Source organism: Somniosus microcephalus, chromosome 5, assembly GCF_052327205.1.
Source record: "Somniosus microcephalus isolate GS21.2 chromosome 5, FLI_Smic_1.0, whole genome shotgun sequence".
Classification (NCBI taxonomy): Eukaryota; Metazoa; Chordata; class Chondrichthyes; order Squaliformes; family Somniosidae; genus Somniosus; species Somniosus microcephalus.
The window spans coordinates 184223907-184246842 of NC_140991.1; the positions used below are offsets into that span (position 1 = coordinate 184223907).

Here is a 22936-nt window from a genome sequence, read left to right on the forward strand (position 1 = left end):
TCCCCTTCAAGGGGAGGGCGCCTTGTGCAGCATTACCCAGGACCAGCTGGGCCACCGGGATTGGAGTGCCAGCAAAAAAGCCCGGCACTCGAAGTGCTGGGCTCATGGAGCGCAGCCGGCACTCTGCGGGGTGGGGCAGGTGCTCAGGAGGCCAGGGACGGCAATGCTGAATTTCGCGGGTGCTAGTTGCTTTGCGCTCCGTTAGCGCCCTCTTGGCACTAACTGGAGGCGCAGAACAACCGAATTTCTCCCCCCTTTACTCTTATACTCCAATCCCTTTGTAATAAAGGCTAATGTACAGTTTGCTTTCCTAATTGCTTGCTGTACCTGCATGTTAACTTTCAGTGATTTGTGTACAAGGACACCCAGGTCCCTCTGAACACCAACGTTTCCCAGTCTCTCGCCTTTCAAAAATGTTCTTTTCTATTTTTCCTACCAAAGTAGATAACTTCACATTTCTCCAGATTGTGTTCCATCTGTCATGTTCTTGCCCACTCACTTAACCTGTCTATATATCTCTCTGCAGCTTCTTCGAGTCCTCCTCACAACTTGCTTTCCCACCTAGCTTTGTATCGTCAGCAAACTTGCATACATCACACTCGGTCCCCTTATCTAAGTCATTGGCCCGTAATTTCCGATAGGAAGCTTCCTGCATGCGGATGCCTCTTATCGGAAAAAAATCTACGCACTTACCTGAGGGATCCTGAAGTCTGGACACTTCCGATCCTGGGCCTCTCCACAGTCGAAATGCGCAGGGCCTACATATCCCAGGGGCACATGCGCTTCGCAAGCACCCCTGGGATCACGTGGGCCAGGTGAGCCAATAGGAGAAGGGAATTTCCCTTCATACTTTTGACAGATAGACCTGTCAAAAGTATGAATGGAGATCACCCCAAAAACACATCAAAACATTAAATACATTTTTTTAAATCACGTTTTTAAAATGAGTTAAAATTGCATTAAATTAAATATTTTAAACAATTAAATTTTTTGAAAAAAGTAATTAAAGTTTTTTGCAGGGCTAAAAATAAACTTTTTTTAAAAAGTATTTTAAAATTATAAATGAGTGGAAAAAATGTTTTATTTTATAAAACTTATGCTGGTAAAAGCAGACCTTATGCCTGCTTTTACCAGGCGTAAGATTTCTAAGGGTTTTCAGCAGGCAGAGGTTCTGCAGAAAGCAGAACTATCTGCCCGCAGAGGCCCTTCTCCAGGACAGGTGTCCGATCTGTCAAGTGCATTCTTGACAGATCGGAAATACCGGTTTTCAGCGCATGCACTTGGCATGCTTGAAACCGGCATTTCCAATGTCCCTACGGGTGTCTACACAGCGTATACACACCCGTAGGCATCGGAAAATGCGGGCCAATGATCTAGATTGTAAATGGATGAGGCCCAATAACTGATTTCCATTAGTTGCAGCCTACCAACCCAAAAATGACCCGTTTATCCCTACTCTCTGTTTTCTGTCCGTTAACCAATCGTCAATCCATGCTAATATATTATCCTCAATCCAATGAGTCATAATTTTGTGTAAGAACCTCTTGTGCGTACCTTATCGAATGCATTTTGAAAATCCAAATGCGCCACATCCACTGGTTCCCCCTTATCTACCCTGCAAGTTACAATTTCAAAAACTCTTAACAGATTTGTCGAACACGATTTCCATTTCATAAATCCGTGTTGACTTTGCCCAATCATATTATGATTTTCTAAGTGCCCTGTTACCACATCCCTTTCCCGACTACTGATGTGAGACTAACTGGCCGATCATTTGAGTGAATTTAGTGCAACGTTGCATACAGACTTCGACTTGCTTTCCTTCGAGAGAACCTGGGTCCTTCCACTCGAATACTTCATTGGCTATTCTGTCCATCACCCGGATTCTCTGTTCTCAGCGTTCCTGGCCTGTTGCTGGTTTCTCTTGTTCAATGACGGCAATTTCACCTATGCTTAGACTTTTATAAGCCACTTGTTTAGAAATAATTTCCTTCCTTATCTTTTTTTTAACCATCCACAAGGTCCTTTTGCTTATTACTAGTTTGAACATAAGAAACTGTTAGCTGAAATTAAAGGTCATGGAATTGAAGGCAAATTATTGACCTGGTTAAGAGATTGGTTATGCGGTAGAAGACAGAGAGTAGGGATAATGGGTATGCACTCGAATTAGAAGGAAATGACTAGTAATGTCCCACAAGGATCTATGCTGGGGCCTCAACTATTCACTATATTTATTAATGACTTAGATTGACCTTCAACCACCACAACCATCTTCCTTTGTGCTAGGTAGGTCTCCAGCCAGTGGAGAGTTTTCCCCCTGATTCCCATTGACTTCAATTTTACTTGTCCTACTGTGGCATCAAGGAGTCCAAGTGGTGGCTTGATGTCAAGGGCAGTCACTCTCACCTCACCTCTGGAATTCAGCTCCTCTGTCCATGTTTGGACCAAGGCTGTGATGAGGTTGGGAACCGAGTGGTCTTAGAGGAACCCAAACTGAGCATCAGTGAGCAGGTTATTGGTGAGTAAGTGCCGCTTGATAGCACTGTTGATGACACCTTCCATCACTTTGCTGATGATTGAGAGTAGACTGATGCAGAGGTAATTGGCCGGATTGGATTTGTCCTGCTTTTTGCGGACAGGACATATCTGGGCAGTTTTCCACATTGTTGGATAGATGCCAGTGTTGTAGCTGTACTCGAACAGCTTGGCTAGAGGCGCGGCTTGTTCTGGAGCACAAGTCTTCCTAACTAGGTCAATAATTTGCCTTCAATTCCATGAGCTTCAACTTTAGCTAACATTCTCTTATGAGGGACTTTATCAAATGCTTTCTGGAAGTCCATATAAATAACATCCATAGACATTCCCCTGTCCACTACTTTAGTCACCTCCTCAAAAAATTCAATTGGGTTCAACAGACATCACTTATCCTTTACAAATTCATGTCTGATAAGCTGAAAATTTTCAAGGTGTTCAGTCACCTTATCCTTAATTATAGACTCTAGTAATTTCTCAATAACAGGCATTAGGCTAACTGGTCTACAATTCCCTGGTTTCCCTCTCTCACCTTTCTTAAATAGACCACACCTGGGGTACTGTGTACAGTTCCAGGCACCACACCGTAGAAAGGATATATTGCCCTTGGAAGGAGTACAGCGCAGATTCACCAGGATGTTTCCAGGGCTCCAAGGGTTAAATTATGAGGAGCGATTACACAAACTAGGCTTGCATTCCTTGGAATATAGAAGGTTGAGTGGTGGTGATTTGATTGAGGTTTTTAGGATTTTGAAAGGAACTAGAGATAGATAGAGAGAAACATTTTCTGATTGTGGTAGTGTCTAGGACAAGGGGACATATCCTTAAAATCGGAGCCAGGCCATTCAGGAGAGAAGTTAGGAAACCCATCTTCACACACGTGGTAGAAGTGTGAAACTCTCCAACATAAAGCAGTAGATGCTAACTCAATTAATAATTTTAAATCACATCAATAGATTTTAGGCAGGTAAATGGAGCTAGGATACAGATCAGCCATGTTCTCATTGAAGGGCGGAACACTGAATGGCCTGCTCCTGTTTCTATGAACACATACTTATGATCTTGTAACCACAGTTTTAATAATGGGGCTTTGTTTAATCCACGCACTTGTAAGTGAAGGAAACTTCTCCCCTTGCTAGTCTTAACAAGACTTCTTTTATGACTTTATCAATGATAATTGTTTTTTCTTCAAAGATTTCTCTCTTCAAAAAATAACTTCCTATCGAATAGGTTCTACCAATTTGTGGGTCTTTGACAGTTCAAAGGTATTACTCATATTTTATGACAAACAGAAAGTCATCCTTTTGCACATGACAAAGCATAGAGCACTAAGATTTGTTCAAATATTTGCATTTGTTCTCTGTTTGTAACTAACTTTATGCAAATACAGACTACTACAACATTGCGCAATACGAAATACAATTATACATCGCAACATAATGGAAACTGAATGTACACTTGTCACACTAACTACAGGCTTCCTTTGCAAGCATATAATTTTAATTGGCATGGGTATTTAACCCTTGCCATGTAGTTTGATTTTACAAAAACTTAATTTTGGTTAACATAGCACAATAAGTCATAATAAATATGCAGATAATTGTAGCCGAAGCAGCAGGTGCTGACGAGGCTGGGGTAGGCCGCCTGTTAGCAGGCTGCTGGGCAGATTGGATGACATGGAGATGCGGGGCTGGTAATGGGGCGAGCAGGTTGGAAAGGAGCGGCAAGCGGGTGAATGAGTAAGTCAGAGTCCAGGACGGTAGGGAGAGAGAGAAAAAAAGTTACATTTTTTAACAAAAGAAACTGCTTACTTCAGTGGAATAACAATAAGAGGGGCTTATAGCTGTACCTGGTGGCACAACTCTATTTGGCAGTGCTGAAGGATGGGGAGGCTGTATAGCTCCATCTGGTGGTATAGCTGGACCTGTTGGCATGACAGAAACTAGTTTTCATTGCTCAATATTAAAATGGAAAATACTATTAAAGTGACACCTGCAGATATGACGGGGAATCGTGATCGCTAACTGTTGGAATTTGCCATATTAAAATGTCATCGGAAATATTTACTTAACCTTTTGAGAAGTGTGCTGGACACACACATGAATTTTAATATAGATATGAAGGTGTGGAGGGGAGAGAAATATTCCTAATGTGCACTTTTTACAGTTCAGTTTTTTCAAAGTTGGAAGGTATAATCACGATGCTCAGCTGACCCTTCTGGTCTTGCTGGTTGGAAAAGAAGCTGGAACAGTGACTGTTACCACTGCTATCAGCACAGACTTTAATCTACACAACTGAGTAAACTAAACTTATCTCAAGATGGCAGAAAATATAACGGGGGAAAAAATGAGGAGGAACATCTTTAATTATGACTATTAATTAGTCAGAGCCTGTCTTTTTTGTAGAACATGTATTTGTCATGACGTTCTTTCTCAGTTCAACTTGTCAGTCTCATTTCAACATTAGCAATGAGCACATTGACAAGAACTTCACAGAACTTGCCTCTTGCTCCCCTCTTGTAAAGCTGCTTGTCACCACATTTTACCAAAGAACAGTTAGTGCTGTAGATGTCATGATGCTATATAAATTGTTTTGTACATCAAATTAGAAAATGGAAAAAATGAGAGGAATAGTTGTACAAGTTTAAAAAGTAAATAAAGTTTAGAGATTTGTGGTACATTATTGATTTTTATTGTGTTTGTGACATGCCAGCTGGGCCCTGCTGTAAGTTAGCTCGAACAGCCTGTAAGCAATATTAAACAGATTTAAGAGCAAGTCAGACTCCACATTAAGAAAATAAATGCTTTTAACTATAAAAGGAGCATAGTGAGCACTACTGATGTTCTACCACTGGATGTCACTTCTGCACTGAAAAGAATGTTAACCAGCCACAAGTCATGGTTTATGCAGTAACTGATGACGTAGGCAAAGTTAGATGGAGGTCTTGCAGAGAGAGTTTGAGGAGGTAGATTGTAGAATTTTCTTTTTTTTTATATGGGATGTGGGCATCGTTGGCAATGCCAGCATTTATTGCACATTCCTAATTGCCTTTGAGAAGGTGGTGGTGAGCCGCCGCCTTTTTTAAAATTCATTGATGGGATGTGGGCGTCGCTGGCTAGGCCTGCATTTAGTGCCCATCCCTAATTGCCCTTGGGAAGATGGTGGTGAGCCGCCGCCTTGAACCGCTGCAGTCCATATGGTGTAGGTACACCCACGATGCTGTTAGGAAGGGAGTTCCAGGATTTTGGCCCAGCGACAGTGAAGGAACGGCGATACAGGTCCAAGTCAGGATGGTGTGTGGCTTGGAGGGGAACTTGGAGGTGGTGATGTTCCCATGCGTCTGCTGCCCTTGTCCTTCTAGGTGGAAGAGGTCGTGGGTTTGGGAGGTGCTGCCGAAGGAGTTTTGGCGAGTTGCTGCAGTGCATCTTGTAGATGGTACACACTGCAGCATGCGGGCATGGACTGCTTCATTTATCTGAAGAGTTGTGAATGGCACTGAACACTCTGCAGTCATCAGCGACCAGCCCCATTTCTGACCTTATGTTGGAGGGAAGGTCATTGATGAAGCAGCTGAAGATCCCAAAGATAACATGATATCAAGTGATCAAGGGGTAGTAAATATTCAAAATGAATTCTTCTGTGTTCACAGAGACTTATCGGGAAACTCCCCAGTATGAGAGTTGAATTTCTGGGGTTGGGGAAGGGAGAAGCAGAACAAGTACTAAAAATAGACATTTCAGATAAGGCAGTCACTGATGGGCTGAGCAAGTGAAGGCACCAGGCTCGGATGAATTTTATAAAGAAATGGCCAAGGAAATTGGATACTTTCTTGCAATTCTTTTGATGTAAGGACCCCTACTATGGGCAATGGCACAGAAGACAATTAGCGTGTATGTGTTTGTATCCCTGTACTCCCATTCTTGGAATATATGATAAAAATAGATTTGTGTACAATTTTTGTAGACTTCACTTTTTTTCCCCCATCTTCCACGCCTCAGTCTGACAAAGCAGTACGTACAAGTTCCTTAGTTACTGGACATCCAGCAAACTATAGTTAATCCACTTTTAATTGTTTTAATACATGCATTTTCTTTGTCCTTGCTTCAGGGAAGAAGATTTCTGGCCAGTTTGGTAAATGACAAAATAATCCGGATCAGTCACAGAGATACAGCTCAGGACGGAGCCTTTCTTGTTGATGCAGAAAGTGAAGGTCTCGATATTGGTCAAGAAGTTGCTGAAAAGGGGTTTGCTGAAAAGTGCAATGCAGCCTCTGTCCACAACTATGAAGGAATAAAGAGTAATACAGCCCCACTGATTTCTGGCAGGAGTGCAGAGGGGTTTCAAGGACTCAGCAGTGGTTCACAGAGAGTGAAGAATATGCTGGATTCAAGAAATGGTCAGCTGGGAAACAAACCCAAGGGAAGAGTAGACTCCGTAGAACATAAAAACAGAGATCTAAAGATGGATGGGGAAAATGCCCTTGTACATGCATTGTAAGTGCAAGATACTTGATATAATTCTGCTTTTGAAATGTTAATTAAGTTGGTTTTACATACACAGTTATTACCAGGAATTGCATTTGAGATAGTTATTAAATAGTGCTAAGCAGATAGTGCCATATATTTGGATGTTACAGAATTTCTAAATGACTGATTTGTTCTGGGTCAACACCTACAACTGGAAAAATTATGATCATTTAGCCTTTTATTAATGCTCCTACTGCTGAAATTAGTTGGGTGACTCTGACTATTTAGGGGAGCTTCTAATAGTTAGAAGTGGGAGTAACTGAAATCTAGGAATTTTCATCTTTCTTTCCCTATCCCACAAGTTAGTAACATGGCAGTTCCACCAACTAATGCATAATCCATTGCTTAGAGTGGACAGAGTGCCGGGTCCTGTCAAGTTCCGACAACTTTTGAGGTTCTTTCTGAGGTCCTTTCTGCATAAAAAGATGGTAGCAGATTTAGGCCTAGAAATTCGGTATGGCCCCGCCAGGTCTTTTGCGCCCGAAATTTTGCGCCTGCCAGGATTCCCGTAGCGCCCGCCTAAAATTCAGTTGCGACGGGCCAAGACGGCGGCGGGCGCTATTGCAGGGTTTGGCCGCCTCGCTAGGGGCGATGAATGTCACTTTCAGGCGTCCAGCTCCCGCTGCGGCACCCGATGCGGTGCGGCAGGCTGGGGTACTGCAGGCCTCCTCCTTCTCTTAAGGAGGAGCTGCCTGCAGCCGTCAGATCACCGGTGGATTCCCCCGGCAAATGAGCCCGGCACCACGGAGAAGTGCCGGGCTCGCGGGACTCGGACATCAATGCCGCGGGGGGGTGGTGCAGGAGTCCGGGGAGGGAGGTGCGGGCAGGCGGCCGCCGGGAAAGCGGCCGGCCGCCGCTCCACCTTTATGCGCCGGCCTTTCGGAGCTGCAAGACCCCGTTTCACAAACGCTGTTTGCGGCTGCCACGGGCGAGGCGGCCGCAACTGAATTTGGCCATCGGGCCAGAATAGCATTGCAACCGGGGCGCTGCGCACACCGATGACGTCATCGGTGCCGGCGCGGCCCTACCGGCTAACGCCGATGTTAGGGTCCATCTGAATTTCGGGCGATAAAAAACTTCAGGCGCAAACCACTTTATAGCCAATAAGTGGGCGCAAACGCGACTGAATTTCTAGGCCTTAGTCTTTTTAATCACCACTGTTGCTGCTCCAAAAGGAGTTAGGCAAGTAACACAATTTTTTGTTGAAAATTTGAAAAGAACTGTTTGGTAGATCTGTTGCAAAAAGTGCTTGTTTTTATACTGCTGTGTTTATAAACAAGTTACATCAAAGTTGGAAGTTTCAATGCAAAGGAATTAATGGATACTGAATAGAAATCAAATGTATATTTCAGTAACTATTTTATATTTTCAGGGAGAGAAAAACATTAGTTCAATGTCGTTCAGGACAGAGGCTCAGCATGATCAAGATACAGCATAACCAAAGATTACTGGAAGATCAAAATGAAAAGTTGAGAGTACAAAACAGCACATATCTCCAAAATTGCCATTTACTGGAAGGGCAGCTTAATCAACAGCAACTTGAATTGAAGGTATGCTATTAAATAGATGTGATCACTTACTTTGAGGCGTTCTTAATTTTGTTCTAAAGGTTTTTATTTTTGTTCCTTTTTAAAACAGTTTTCATTTATAGGTCTTTAAGCTTTGAAGCTAGTTCTAAAAACGTGCATTGATCCCTGGGATGAGAGGGTTGTCCTATGAGGAGAGATTGAGTAGATTGGGCATGTACTCTCTGGAGTTTAGAAGAATGAGAGGAGATCTCATTGAAACATATAAGATTCTGAGGGGGATGAAGGTAGATGCAGGGAGGATGTTTCCCCTGGCTGGAGAGTCCAGAACTAGGGGGCATAGCCTCAGGATAAGGGGTCAGCCATTTAAGACCGAGATGAGGAGGAATTTCTTCACTCAGAGGGTTGTGAATCTTTGGAATTCTCTGCCCCAAAGGGCTGTGGATGCTCAGTTGTTGAGTATATTCAAGGCTGGAGATAGATTTTTGGACTCTAGGGGAATCAAGGGATATGGGGATCGGGCAGGAAAGTGGAGTTAAGGTAGAAGATTAGCCATGATCTTACTGAATGGCGGAGCAGGCTCGAGGGGCCGTATGGCCTACTCCTGCTCCTAATTCTTATGTGCAGGAGGTTCTACTCTTCTGAGTTTCAGGTTTTATGTAGCTGAAGGAATGTAAAAACACAATACCAGCAGTGTTGGCTGTTACTGTATGATTTTAAAGATGTGTAACAATGAACTAGCCTAATGTATGTTTCTGATGAAAAGGAAACGACTATCAATGCTGGAAAGTCTAAACAGAAACTATTAGACAGACATCAGAATGTAGTCCATCAGCATATGAGAAGAGAAGAGACAGTTAATATTTCCAATAGAGATAGTTAGAACGGAAAAAGGAAGGCAGGAACGCCTCTTAATAGTGTTAGAGGAGGGAGTAAATGTATGTGTTATAATTTACTCCTTAAATCAATAGGGTTTGCAACATTGAATGTCAGATGTTACTGATTTATTAAGCATCCAATAATTAAACATACACTTAACAGCAATACTTGTGATACTTAGCCAGAGAATTCAAACACGTTACAGTTCCGAGCTTGGTATACAGGTTGATTAGACCTTAATCAAATTCCTAAGTATCTGTTCCAATACCCACTTTTTATACATTTTTCTCAACCCTTTTACATGACAATTTGCATGTTTCATATTATGCATCATTCAACACTGATTTGACTGTGTACTGTCCTTACAGTCACAGATCCATAACTCCCTTTATTTGACTTACACTCCCTAAGTTTCCAGCTCCAGGCTGTAGTCTTTCTCAGGCAGGTGCTTATTTTAAGTAAGGCTTCAAGGCCTCCCTCCTAATGAATAAACAAAGGGAACTTTTCTGCCTGTCCTGTGTCTGCGCTGAATCCTTTCTTTCCCATGTCTCTTATTAACCTTTCTCATTAAGGAGATGGTTACAATCTTAGAATTGCTATATACGTCTAACTATTTTAAGATATTACAATTTAAGAATTGTACTTCCCTACTTTGTTCCCTTATCGATAGTTTCACTCTTGTTACTATTCTACCAAGTGAAACTTCTAATTATAAATCGGTACATTCCATACCAATCTCCTGCTTCTGAAAGGATGATGTAGCCGCAAGTGTTCCCTTCTGCATCACCTGTTATGAACTAATTAAAGTTACAACATAAGAACATAAGAAGTAGGAGCAGGAGTAGGTCATAAGGCCCCTCGAGTCATTGCTAGGGGGATAGAATATAAAAATAGGGAGGTATTGCTTCAGTTGTACAAGGTATTGGTGAGACCGCACCTGGAATACTGCGTACAGTTTTGGTGTCCATACTTAAGAAAGGACATACTTGCTCTCGAGTCAGTACAAAGAAGGTTCACTCGGTTAATCCTGGGGATGAGGGGATGGACATATGAGGAGAGGTTGAGTAGATTGGGACTCTACTCATTGGAGTTCAGAAGAATGAGAGGCGATCTTATTGAAACATATAAGATTGTGAAGGGGTTGGATCGGGTGGATGCAGGGAAGATGTTCCCGGTGATGGGTGAAACTAGAACTAGGGGGCATAGTCTTAGAATAAGGGGCTGTTCTTTCAAAACTGAGATGAGGAGGAACTACTTCACTCAGAGGGTGGTAGGTCCATGGAATATGCTGCCCCAAAAAGCTGTAGAAGCTACATCATTACATAAATTTAAAACAGAAATAGACAGTTTCCTAGAAGTAAAGGGAATTCAGGGTTACGGGGAGCGGGCAGGAATTTGGACATGAGTCTAGGTTCGGATCGGTCATGGCCCTGTGGGTAGCGGAGCGGGCCCCGGGGCCGTGTAGCCTGATCCTGCTCCTATTTCGCGTGTCTAATTCGGTTAGATTCAGGAGATGGTTCTGTGATAGGGGTTTGGCGGTTAGGATCAGATCAGCCATGATCTTATGGAATGGCGGAGCAGGCTCGAGGGGCCGATTGGCCTACTCCTGCTCCTATTTCTTATGTTCTTATGGCTGATCCGAACCTAGACTCAAGTCCACTTCCCTGCCCGCTTCCCGTAACCCCTAATTCCCTTATCAGCTAGGAAACTGTCTTATCTCCGTTTTAAATTTATTTAATGTCGCAGCTTCCACAGCTCGCTGAGGTAGCAAATTCCATAGATTTACCACCCTCTGAGTGAAGAAGTTTCTCCTCATCTCAGTTTTGAAAGGGCAGCCCCTTATTCTAAGATTATGCCCCCTAGTTGTAGTCTCACCCATCAGTGGAAACATCCTCACCGCATCCACCCGATCAAGACCCCTCACAATCTTATGTTTCGATAAGATCGCCTCTCATTCTTCTGAATTCCAATGAGTAGAGGCCCAACCTACTCAACCTTTCCTCATACGTCAACCCCCTCATCTCTGGAATCAACTGAGTGAACCTTCTCTGAACTGCTTCGAGAACAAGTATATCTTTTCTTAAATATGGAAACCAAAACTGTACGCAGTATTCCAGGTGTGGCCTCACCAGTACCCTGTATAACTGAAGCAAGACTTCCCTGCTTTTATACTCCATCCCCCTTGCAATAAAAGCCAAGATTCCATTGGCCTTCCTGATCACCTGCTGTACCTGCATACTAACCTTCTGTGTTTCATGCACCAGGACCCCCAGATCCCTTTGTACTGTAGCACTTTGCAGTTTCTCTCCATTTAGATAATAACTTGCTCTTTGATTTTTTTCTGCCAAAGTGCATAACCTCACACTTTCCAACATTATATTCCATCTGCCAAATTTCTGCCCACTCACTTAGCCTGTCTATGTCCTTCTGCAGGTTTTTTTATGTCCTCCTCACTCATTGCTTTCCCTCCCATCTTTGTATCATCGGCAAACTTGGATATGTTGCACTTGGTCCCTTCTTCCAAATCGTTAATATAGATTGTAAAGAGTTGGGGTCCCAGCACTGACCCCTGCGGAACACCACTAGTTACTGATTGCCAACCCAAGAATGAACCATTTATCCCAACTCTCTGCTTTCTGTTAGATAGCCAATCTTCCACCCATGCCAGTATATTACCCCCAATCCTGTGATTTTTTTTTTTACCTTGTGCAATAATCTTTTGTGTGGCACCTTGGCAAGTACCTTTTGGAAGTCCAAATACACCACATTCACTGGTTCCCCTTTATCCACCCTGTTTGTTACGTCCTCAAAGAATTCGAGCAAATTTGTCAAACATGACTTCCCCTTCATAAAACCATGCTGACTCTGTCCAATTAAATTATGCTTATCCAAATGTCCTGTTATTGCTTCCTTAATAATGGACTCCAACATTTTACCAACCACAGATGTTAGGCTAACTGGTCTATATTTTCCAGCCTTTTGTCTACCACCCTTTTTAAATAAGGGCATTACATTAGCAGTTTTCCAATCTGCTGGGACCTTTCCTGAATCCAGGGAGTTTTGGAAAATTACCACCAATGCATCCGCAATCCCTACCGCTACTTCTCAAGACCCTAGGATGTAAGCCATCAGGTCCAGGGGATTTATGCGCCTTCAGTCCCAATATCTTACCGAGTACCACCTCGTTAGAGATTTTAATCTTGCTTAGCTCCTCCCCCCCCATAGCCCCCTGTTTGTCCAGTGTTGGGATATTTTTAGTGTCCTCTACTGTAAAGACTGATGCAAAATATTTGTTCAGCGTTTTTGCCATCTCCATGTTCCCCACCGCTAATTTCCCGGTCTCGTCCTCTTAAGGGAACAACATTCACTTTAGCCACCCTTTTTTTCTTTTTATATAACTGTAGAAACTCTTGCTATGTGTTTTTATATTTTTTGCTAGTTTACTTTCATAATCTATCTTCCCTTTCTTCATTAAGTTCTCTGCTGTGCGCACTGGAATGTCTTTTAATTAGGTTTATTGTCTAAACTGACCATTGATTTAAGGTCAGTCTTAATTCATCAGTTCAGTGGTTACTGCAAAAACTAAAGGTTACTATTGCTACAATATAGAAACATAGAAGATAGGAGCAGGAGTAGGCCATTCGGCCCTTTGAGCCTGCTCCGCCATTCAGTGAGATCATGGCTGATCATCCAAATTCAGTACCCTGTCCTTGCCTTCTCCCCATATCCCTTGATCCCTTTAGCCTTAAGAAATATATCCAACTCCTTCTTGAATATATTTAATGAACTGGCCTCCACCACCCTCTGTGGCAGAGAATTCCACTCTCTGGCTGAAGAAATTCTTCATCATTTCAGTCCTAAATGGCCTACCCCTTATCCTAAGACTATGACCCCTGGTTCTGGACTCCCTGGCCATCAGAAACATCCTTCCTGCATCTAGTCTGTCCAGGCCTGACAGAATTTTATAGATTTCGATGAGATCCCTCTCAATCTTCTAAACTCCAGTGAGTACAGGCCCAATCGACACAATCTACATAAGAACATAAGAAATAGGAGCAGGAGTAGGCCAATTGGCCTCTCGAGCCTGCTCCGCCATTTAATAAGATCATGGCTGATCTGATCCTAATTGCCAATCCACTATCACAGAACCATCTCCTGAATCTAACAGAATTAGACACACGAAATAGGAGCAGGATCAGGCTACACGGCCCCTGGGCCCGCTCCGCTACCAACAGGGCCATGACCGATCCGAACCTAGACTCATGTCCAAATTCCTGCCCGCGCCCCATAACCCTTAATTCCCTTTACTTCTAGGAAACTGTCTATTTCTGTTTTAAATTTATGTAATGATGTAGCTTCTACAGCTTTTTGGGGCAGCATATTCCATGGACCTACCACCCTCTGAGTGAAGTAGTTCCTCCTCATCTCAGTTTTGAAAGAGCAGCCCCTTATTCTAAGACTATGCCCCCTAGTTCTAGTTTCACCCATCATCGGGAACATCCTCCCCGCATCCACCCGATCCAACCCCTTCACAATCTTATATGTTTCAATAAGATCGCCTCTCATTCTTCTGAACTCCAATGAGTAGAGTCCCAATCTACTCAACCTCTCCTCATATGTCCATCCCCTCATCCCCGGGATTAACCGAGTGAACCTTTTTTGTACTGACTCGAGAGCAAGTATGTCCTTTCTTAAGTATGGACACCAAAACTGTACGCAGTATTCCAGGTGCGGTCTCACCAATACCTTGTACAACTGAAGCAATACCTCCCTATTTTTATATTCTATCCCCCTAGCAATGAAAGCCAACATTCCATTGGCCTTCTTAATCACTTGCTGCACCTGCATACTAACCTTTTGAGTTTCGTGCACCAGGACCCCCAGATCCCTTTGTACTTCAGTACTTTCCAGTTTCTTGCCATTAAGATAATAACTTGCTCTACGATTTTTCCTGCCAAAGTGCATAACCTCACACTTTCCAGTATTGTATTACATCTGCCAAATCTCTGCCCACTGACTTAGCTTGTCTATGTCCCTTTGCAGGTTTTTTTTATGTCCTCCTCACTCACTACTTTCCCTCCCATCTTAGTATTGTGGTAAACCACTGTTATCGTTCACAACCGTTCACTATTGTTACACTGTTGTTATCACTGTTTACACTGTTGTTATCACTACACAAGGTTACCTCTTGCCACGCACGCTGTTATACCTGGGCTGACCGCAGCTGACTCCGCCCATGGCTCCGCCTGCTTGCCCAGGTATAAAGGTGACCGCTTGGCTAGTATTCTTCCTTGTTGGAACCGATCACCCACGAGGGTGGGCTCTGTTATTTAGCCAATAAAAACCTATAGTTACTACCTTAACTCGTTGCTTTTCATGGACTGAATTGATAGGTATATCAAGTATCATCTGCAAACTTTGATATGTTACACTCGGTCCCCTCCTCCAAATCGTTAATATAGATTGCAAAGAGTTGGGGACCCAGCACTGACCCCTGCGGAACACCACTAGTTACTGATTGCCAGTCTGAGAATGAACCATTTATCCCAACTCTCTGCTTTCTGTTAGATAGCCAATCCTCTATCCATGCCAGAATATTACCCCCAGTCCCGTGATTTTTTATCTTAAGCAATAATCTTTTGTGTGGCACTTTGTCAAATGCCTTTTGGAAGTCTAAATACACTACGTCCACTGGTTCCCCTTTATCCACCCTATATGTTACTTCCTCAAAGAACTCCAGCAAATTTGTCAAACATGACTTCCCCTTCATAAAACCATGCTGACTTTGTCCTATTAAATTATGATTATCCAAATGTCCTGTTACTGTCTCCTTAATAATGGACTCCAATATTTTACCTACCACAGATGTTAGGCTAACCGGTCTATAGTTTCCAGCCTTCTGTCTACTGCCCTTTTTAAATAAGGGCGTTACATTAGCAGTTTTCCAGTCTGCCGGGACCTTTGCTGAGTCCACGGAGTTTTGGAAAATTATTACCAATGCATCCACAATCCCTACCGCCACTTCCCTCAAGACCCTAGGATGTAAGCCATCAGGTCCAGGTGATTTATCCACCTTCAGTCCCATTATTTTACCGAGTACCACTTCCTTAGTGATTTTGATCGTGCTTAGCTCCTCCCCCCGCCCCCCCCCCCCCATAGCCCCCTGTTTGTCCAGTGTTGGGATATTCTTAGTGTCTTCTACTGTAAAGACTGATGCAAAATATTCATTCAGTGTTTTTGCCATCTCCATATTTCCCACCATTAATTTCCCGGTCTCATCCTCTGAGGGACCAACATTTACTTTAGCCACCCTTTTTCTTTTTATATAACTATAAAAACTCTTACTATCTGTTTTTATATTTTTTGCTAATTTACTTTCATAATCTATCTTCCCTTTCTTAATCAATCTTTTTGTTATTTTTTGCTGTCTTTTAAAGTTTTCCCAATCCTCTATCCTCCCGCTAGATTTGGCTACCTTATATGCCCTTGTTTTTAGTCGAATACTATCCTTAATTTCTTTACTTAGCCACGGATGGCTGTCTTTTCTTTTACGCCCTTTTCTTCTCAGTGGAATATATTTTTTTTGGAAGTTGTAAAATAACTCCTTAAATGTACACCACTGATCATGTATCGTCTTACCCTTTAATCTATTTTCCCAATCCAGTCTACTCAATTCCACTCTCATACTTTCATAGTCTCCTTTATTCAAGCTTAGCACACTTGTTTGAGATCCAACCTTCTCACCCTCTAATTGAATATGGAATTCAAGCATGTTATGGTCACTCATTCCAAGGGGATCCTTTACTAGGACATTTTTAATTAATCCTGTCTCGTTACACAGGACCAGATCTAAGGTTGCTTGCCCCCTGGTCGGTTCAGTTACATACTGCTCAAGAAACCCATCCCTAATACACTCAATGAACTCATCCTCAAGGCAGCCCTGCCCAATTTGATTTGTCCAATTAATATGATAGTTAAAATCCCCCATAATTATAGATGTTCCCTTATTACAAGCCTCAACTATTTCCTGATTGATACTCCGTCCAACAGAGTTGCCACTGTTCGGAGGCCTATAGACTACGCCCACTAGTGTTTTTTTCCCCTTATTATTCCTTACCTCCACCCAAACTGTTTCATTATCCTGATCTTTTGACCCAATATCATTTCTCTGTATTAGTGATTCCTTCCTTTATTAACATAGCCACCCCACCTCCCCTTCCTTCCTGCCTGTCCTTCCTGATCGTTAAATAACCTGGTATGTTTAATTCCCAGGCATTGTCACCCTGCAGCCATGTTTCTGTAATGGCCACAAGATCATACCCATATGTAGTTATTTGTGCCATTAACTCGTCTATTTTGTTACGAATGCTACGTGCATTCAGATAGAGAACTTTCAAAGATGTTTTGTGACACTTCCTGCTTTTGCCCTTTTTATTACTTTACCTTTTACTCCATACCTTCTGCCCCTTCCTGACACGCTCTGGTTTTCAAATTCCCCACTGCTACCTAAGTCTATGACCTTCTCTGTTGTCATTTTTATTATTTGCTCTCTAGGAACCTCTCCCCCCCCCCCCCCCCCCCCTCTCCACTAGTTAGTTTAAAGCCCTCGTTATATGATCCGCCAGGACTCTAGTCCCAGCACTGGCCAAGTGAAGCCCGTCCCAACGGAACAGCTCCCTCCTACCCCAGTACTGGTGCCAGTGTCCCAGGAAGCAAAACCCATTTCTCCAACACCGGTCTTTGAGCCACGCATTTAACTCTCTAATTTTATTTGTCCTAGCCAAATTCGCTCGTGGCTCAGGTAATAATCCAGAGATTATTATCCTTGTGGTTCTGCTTTTTAATTTGGCCCCTAGCTGCTCAAACTCCCTCAGCAGAACCTCCTTCCTTGTCCTATCTATGTCGTTGGTACCAACATGGACCACGACAACTGGATCCTCCCCCTCCCACTCCAAGTTTCTCTCCAGTCCAGAGGAGATGTCCTTAACCCTGGCACCGGGCAGGCAACACAGCCTTCGGGACTCTCGCTCTCGGCTGCAAAGAACTCTATCCCCCTAACGATACTATCCCCTACCACGACAACATTTCTTTCAACTCCCCCCACTTGAATGGTCCGCTGCTCCACGGTGCTGTGGCCAGGTTGCTCATCCTCCCCGCAGTCCCTGTTCCCATGCTCACAGGGAGCAAGAGCCTCGAACCTGTTGGACAAGTGCAAGGGCTGCGGCTCCTCATATGTCATTCCTGCCATCCCAGGTATTAGCCTGGTGAATCTTCGCTGCACTCCTTCCATGGCAAGAACGTCCTTCCTCAGATAAGGCGACCAAAACTGCACACAATACTCAAGGTGCGGTCTCACCAAGGCCCTGTACAACTGTAGCAAGACATCCTTGTTCCTGTACTCAAACCCTCTTGCTACGAAGGCCAACATACCATTTGCCTTCTTAACCACCTGCTGCACCTGCATGCTTACCTTCAGCGACTGGTGCACAAGAACACCCAGGTCTCTTTGCACTTCCCCTTCTCCCAATCTATTGCCATTCAAATAATAATCTGCCTTCCTGTTTTTGCCACCAAAGTGGATAACCTCACATTTATCCACATTATAGTACATTTGCCATGTTTCTGCCCAATCACCCAACCTGTCCAAATCGTGCTGGAGTTTCACGACATCCTCCTCACAGCATATCCTCCCACCCAGCTTTGTGTCTTCTGCAAATTTGGAGATATTACATCCAATTCCCTCGTCCAGATCATTAATATATATTGTGAACAGCTGGGGTCCTAGGACCGATCCTTGTGGTACTCCACTAGTCACTGCCTGCCACTCGGAAAACGACCCGTTTATTCCAACTCTTTGCTTTCTGTCCGCCAACCAGTTCTCTATCCAAGTCAATACCTTGCCCCCAATCCCATGTGCCTTAATTTTGCACGCTAATCTCTTATGCGGGACCTTATCGAAAGCCTTCTGAAAGTCCAAATACACCACATCCACTGGTTCTCCCTTATCTATTTTACCAGTTACATCCTCAAATTCCAGTAGATTAGTCAAGCATGATTTATCTTTTGTAAATCCATGTTGACTTTGTCTGATCCTGTCCCTGCTTTCCAAGTGTTCTGCTATTACATCTTTTATAATGGACTCTAGCATTTCCCCCACTACAGATGTCAGGCTTACCAGTCTATAATTCCCCACTTTTGCTCTACCACCTTTTTTGAATAGTGGGGTAACATTAGCTACCCTCCAATCCATGGGTACTGTTCCAGAGTCTATCAAGTTCTGGAAGATGACCAGCAATGCATCTGCTATTTCTAGGGCCACTTCCTTAAGTACCCTGGGATGTAGATTATCGGGCCCTGGGGATTTATCTGCCTTCAGTCCCATCAATTTTCCTAACACCATTTCCCTACAAATACTGATTTCTTTCAGTTCCACCCTTTCATCAGATCCTATGTTCCCCGGCATCTCTGGGAGGTTATTTGTGTCCTCCTTTGTGAAGACAGAACCAAAATATGTATTTAGTTGGTCTGCCATTTCTTTGGTCCCCATTATAAATTCCCCTGATTCTGACTGCAAGGGACCTACGCTTGACTTCACCAATCTTTTTCTCTTCGCATATCTATAAAAGCTTTTACAGTCAGTTTTTATGTTCCCTACAAGCTTACTCTCATATTCTATTTTCCGTTTCTTAATTACAGGGAACACTTGTGATATCCGGCACCGACGGGACCGAGCTGTTGCCGTCCCATCAAAACTGCTGGACAAACCAGCGCTAATGTTGAAACATACGGAGCTTTTGAGCTCCGTATCTGGCAACAAACCCTGTGCTTCTAAACAGTCGGCTGTACCTTGCAAGCGTCTCTGTAGCTTAGCAACAGCTTCAGCGAGACCTTGCAGAGCCTGACTGGTGGGGAAAAAAAGAAACGAGAAGAAAAAAAACCTAACCAAACGGCTCCTGATTTTTGCCGGTGGATCGAGCATTCTGGACAGTTAACCTCCAGATAAACCAAAGTTTCCTGTAATCCCTTTGTCCTCCTTTGTTGAATCCTAAACTGCTCCCAATCCTCAGGATTATTGCTTTTTCTGGCCAATTTATATGTCCTCTCCTTGGATCTTATGCTATCCCTAATTTCCCTTGTTAGCCAGGGTTGAGTCACCTTTTTTGTTTTATTTTTATGCCAAACTGGGATGAACAAATTCTGTAGCTCATCCATTCGGTCTTTGAATGTTTGCCATTGCCTATCCACCGTCAACCCTTTGAGCGCCATTCCCCAATCAATCCTACCCAACTCGCTCCTCAGACCATTGTAGTTTCCTTTATTTAAATTGAGGACCCTAGTCCCCGAGTCAACTACTTCATTCTCCATCTTAATGAAGAATTCGATCGTATTATGATCGCTCCGACCCAAGGGGCCTCGTACAACAAGATTGCTAATTAATGCTTTCTCATTACATAATACCCAGTCTAAGATGGCCTGATCTCTGGTTGGCTCCTCGACATATTGGTCCAGGAAACTATCCCGTAAACGTTCCAGGAATTCCTCCTCCACAGTATTGTTACTAATTTGGTTAGCCCAATCTATATGTAGATTAAAGTCACCCATGATGACTGCTGTGCCGTTATTGCACGCTTCTTTAATTTCCCTTTTAATGCCATCCCCAACCTCCGCCTTACTGTTTGGAGGTCTATATACCACTCCCACTAATGTTTTTTCCCCTTTGTATTTCTCAATTCTACCCATACAGATTCCACATCATCAGAGCTAATCTCCTGCATTACAATTGTGTTAATCCCTTCTTTAACCAGTAATGCTACCCCACCTCCTTTTCCTTTTTGCCGATCTTTCCTGAATATCGAATACCCCTGGATGTTGAGTTCCCAGTCTTGGCCATCCTTGAGCCACGTTTCTGTAATCCCAAGCAAATCATATTCGTTTACCTCTATTTGCGCAGCCAATTCATCCACCTTATTACAAATGCTCCTCGCATGAAGACACAAAGCCTTCAGGCTTGTTTTTTTAACGCTCTTAGACCTATTAGAATTATTATTTACTGTGGCCACGTTTGATTTAAACCGTTGATTTCTCTGACTGCCACTTGTTTTTCTCCTTCCTATCTTTTGCTTTTATCCTTGTTTCCCTTTCCTCTGTCTCCCTGCTCAGGTTCCCAACCCCCTGCCATTTTAGTTTAAACCCTCCCCCACAGCACTAGCAAACACTCCCCCTAGGACATCGGTTCCAGCCTTGCCCAGGTACAAACCGTCCGGTTTGAACTGGTCCCACCTTCCCCAGAACCGGTTCCAATGTCCCAGGAACTTGAATCCCTCCCCCTGGCACCATTCCTCTAGTCACGTATTCATCTGAAGTATCCTTCTATTTCTACTCTGACTAGCACGTGGCACTGGTAGCAATCCTGAGATTACTACCTTTTGAGGTCCTGTTTTTTAATTTACCTCCTAACTCCCTATATTCTGCTTTTAGGACCTCATCCCGCTTTTTACCTATATCGTTGGTGCCTATATGCACCACGACAACTGGCTGTTCACCCTCCCCTTCCAAGATGTTCTGCAGCTGCTCGGAGACATCCTTGACCCTTGCACCAGGGAGGCAACACACCATCCTGGAGTCTCGTTTGCGGCCGCAGAAATGCCTATCTATTCCCCTTCCAATAGAATCCCCAATTACTATAGCTCTACCCCTCTTTTTCCTCCCATTCTGTATAAAGAGAAATCAGTAGCAGTATAACATTAACAGACTTCAAGACCCTGGGAATAAGGTGTTTTAAACTGGGAATTAATCTTGTGGCCCTCCTCTGCACCCTTTCCAAAGCCTCAATAGCCCATACTATGTGAGGTGACCAAAACTGAACACAGTATTTTAACTAAGGCCAACCCAGGTTTTGTACAAGAACAAGTGGCATACTTTGCTTTGTAGTGAATTGTCCTGTGAATACAACCTAGAACCCTGTTTGCTTTTTGCATTAGTTACAGCTTCACAGCATTGGTTGTGAACCTGAACTCATTCTTTGACCACTTGCTTCAATTCTGTTCCCTGTAGGGTGTATTTATATTTAGCATTAGATCTGCCCACGTGCATAACACTAAACTTATAAGGCTGTAACTATTTGTAACACCAAAGTTCTGATTGGTCCCCTTGGAGTACAAGACCAGATTTCTGATTGGTCCCCTTGGAGGACAAGACAGACCCAGCAGTTTGTCTGGAATTTGTAATTTGACCCTTTCATTGTGAGAGCCAGGGTGCAGAGCTCACAGTGCTGTTCACACGACTGCTTTCAGAGAACAGACAGGGCTCACCCTCCCAGGTTAGGCGCATTCACATTGCTGAGTTCAGATAGAAAGGGGTGAGGCCATGGAAGGATTTTTACATGAGGACGAGAGTTTTAAAATCAAGGTGTTGGTAGACAATGTTCCCCCTAATTTTTTGGGGGTGCGCGGTCACTTTAACGGGCTGCATGGGACCTCCAGACAGCTGTGAGGCTGTGCAGCTCAGCGAGCACAGGGGTGATGGGTGAATGGGACTTGCTGAGTGTTAGGATATGTGCAGCAGAGTTTTGGATGAGCTCCAGTTCATTTGGGGGTGGAAGATGGGAGGTTGGCCATGAGAACATTGGAATAGTTGAGACTAGCAAATAACACACAAATGTAATGCTATGCATGTTGTAGGACCCACATAGAATACCCTCTCATTTAAAAAAATTCATTTATTTATTTCCCACCCTTGGTTGACCTCGAGAGGGCGGCAGTGAGCTGCCTACATGAACCGCTGGGGGTGTGTGTGGTGGGGTGGAAGAGAGGGCAAACGTGGTGCGGGTATAAAGTGGGTGGGGGCCGAAGAACGTGATCTATCTTCCCATCTGGATCACATTCTTGTTTACATCTCCCCGCCGCCCCCCCCCTTTTAGTCCTCGATCACATTCTTCCTCTCTTCCCACCCCCCCCCCCACCACTGTTCTCATCATGCTCCCCCACCCAACAAGTTCCTGACCTCCCTCTCGCCCCCAAGCGCCGCTCTCTCCGAGCTCCTCTCCGCCCGCCCTTCAATCTCCATTCCACTCTACCCTCCGATCCTCTTTTTCCCCTTTCCTCTCCTCCCCCACTTCCCCCAATCCGATCTCCTGACCTCCGCACGGAGCCGAGTGAAGCATGGGGGTGCGGGCCACAGCTGCCACACCGTTGGGTACTGTGCACGCACGACTGGATTGCGTGCACATGCGCGTGAGCAAACGGGTGCACATGCACAGAAAAAGTCAAAAATGTGTTGCAAATATTGACTCCGAACTTTTAAGTTAGATATCATTTGAAAATATGGGCCTATTGCCCCCAACACATTGAGATCTGCTTGGAGTAGTCGAGCATCCTCTACTGTCCTAAAACTCTGACATATCTTGCTATCGTCCTCAAGCTTGCGTTTCCCCCAACACCTACATCTAGATCATTAATGAATAGCAAAGCAAAG

The 22936-nt window shown here is 43.8% G+C and overlaps 1 protein-coding gene across 7 annotated transcripts in view; it reads left to right on the forward strand.

The window, feature by feature from the left end:
* Positions 1–22936, forward strand: part of stk31 (serine/threonine kinase 31) — a 165220-nt gene that overhangs the window by 48519 nt on the left and 93765 nt on the right. For all 7 annotated transcript variants that reach the window (XM_085988491.1, XM_085988490.1, XM_085988486.1 and 4 more), the window contains exons 7-8: positions 6640–7025; positions 8431–8608. In XM_085988491.1, the coding sequence (XP_085844617.1) occupies positions 6640–7025; positions 8431–8608 (564 nt within the window). The remainder of the gene's footprint in view (positions 1–6639; positions 7026–8430; positions 8609–22936) is intronic.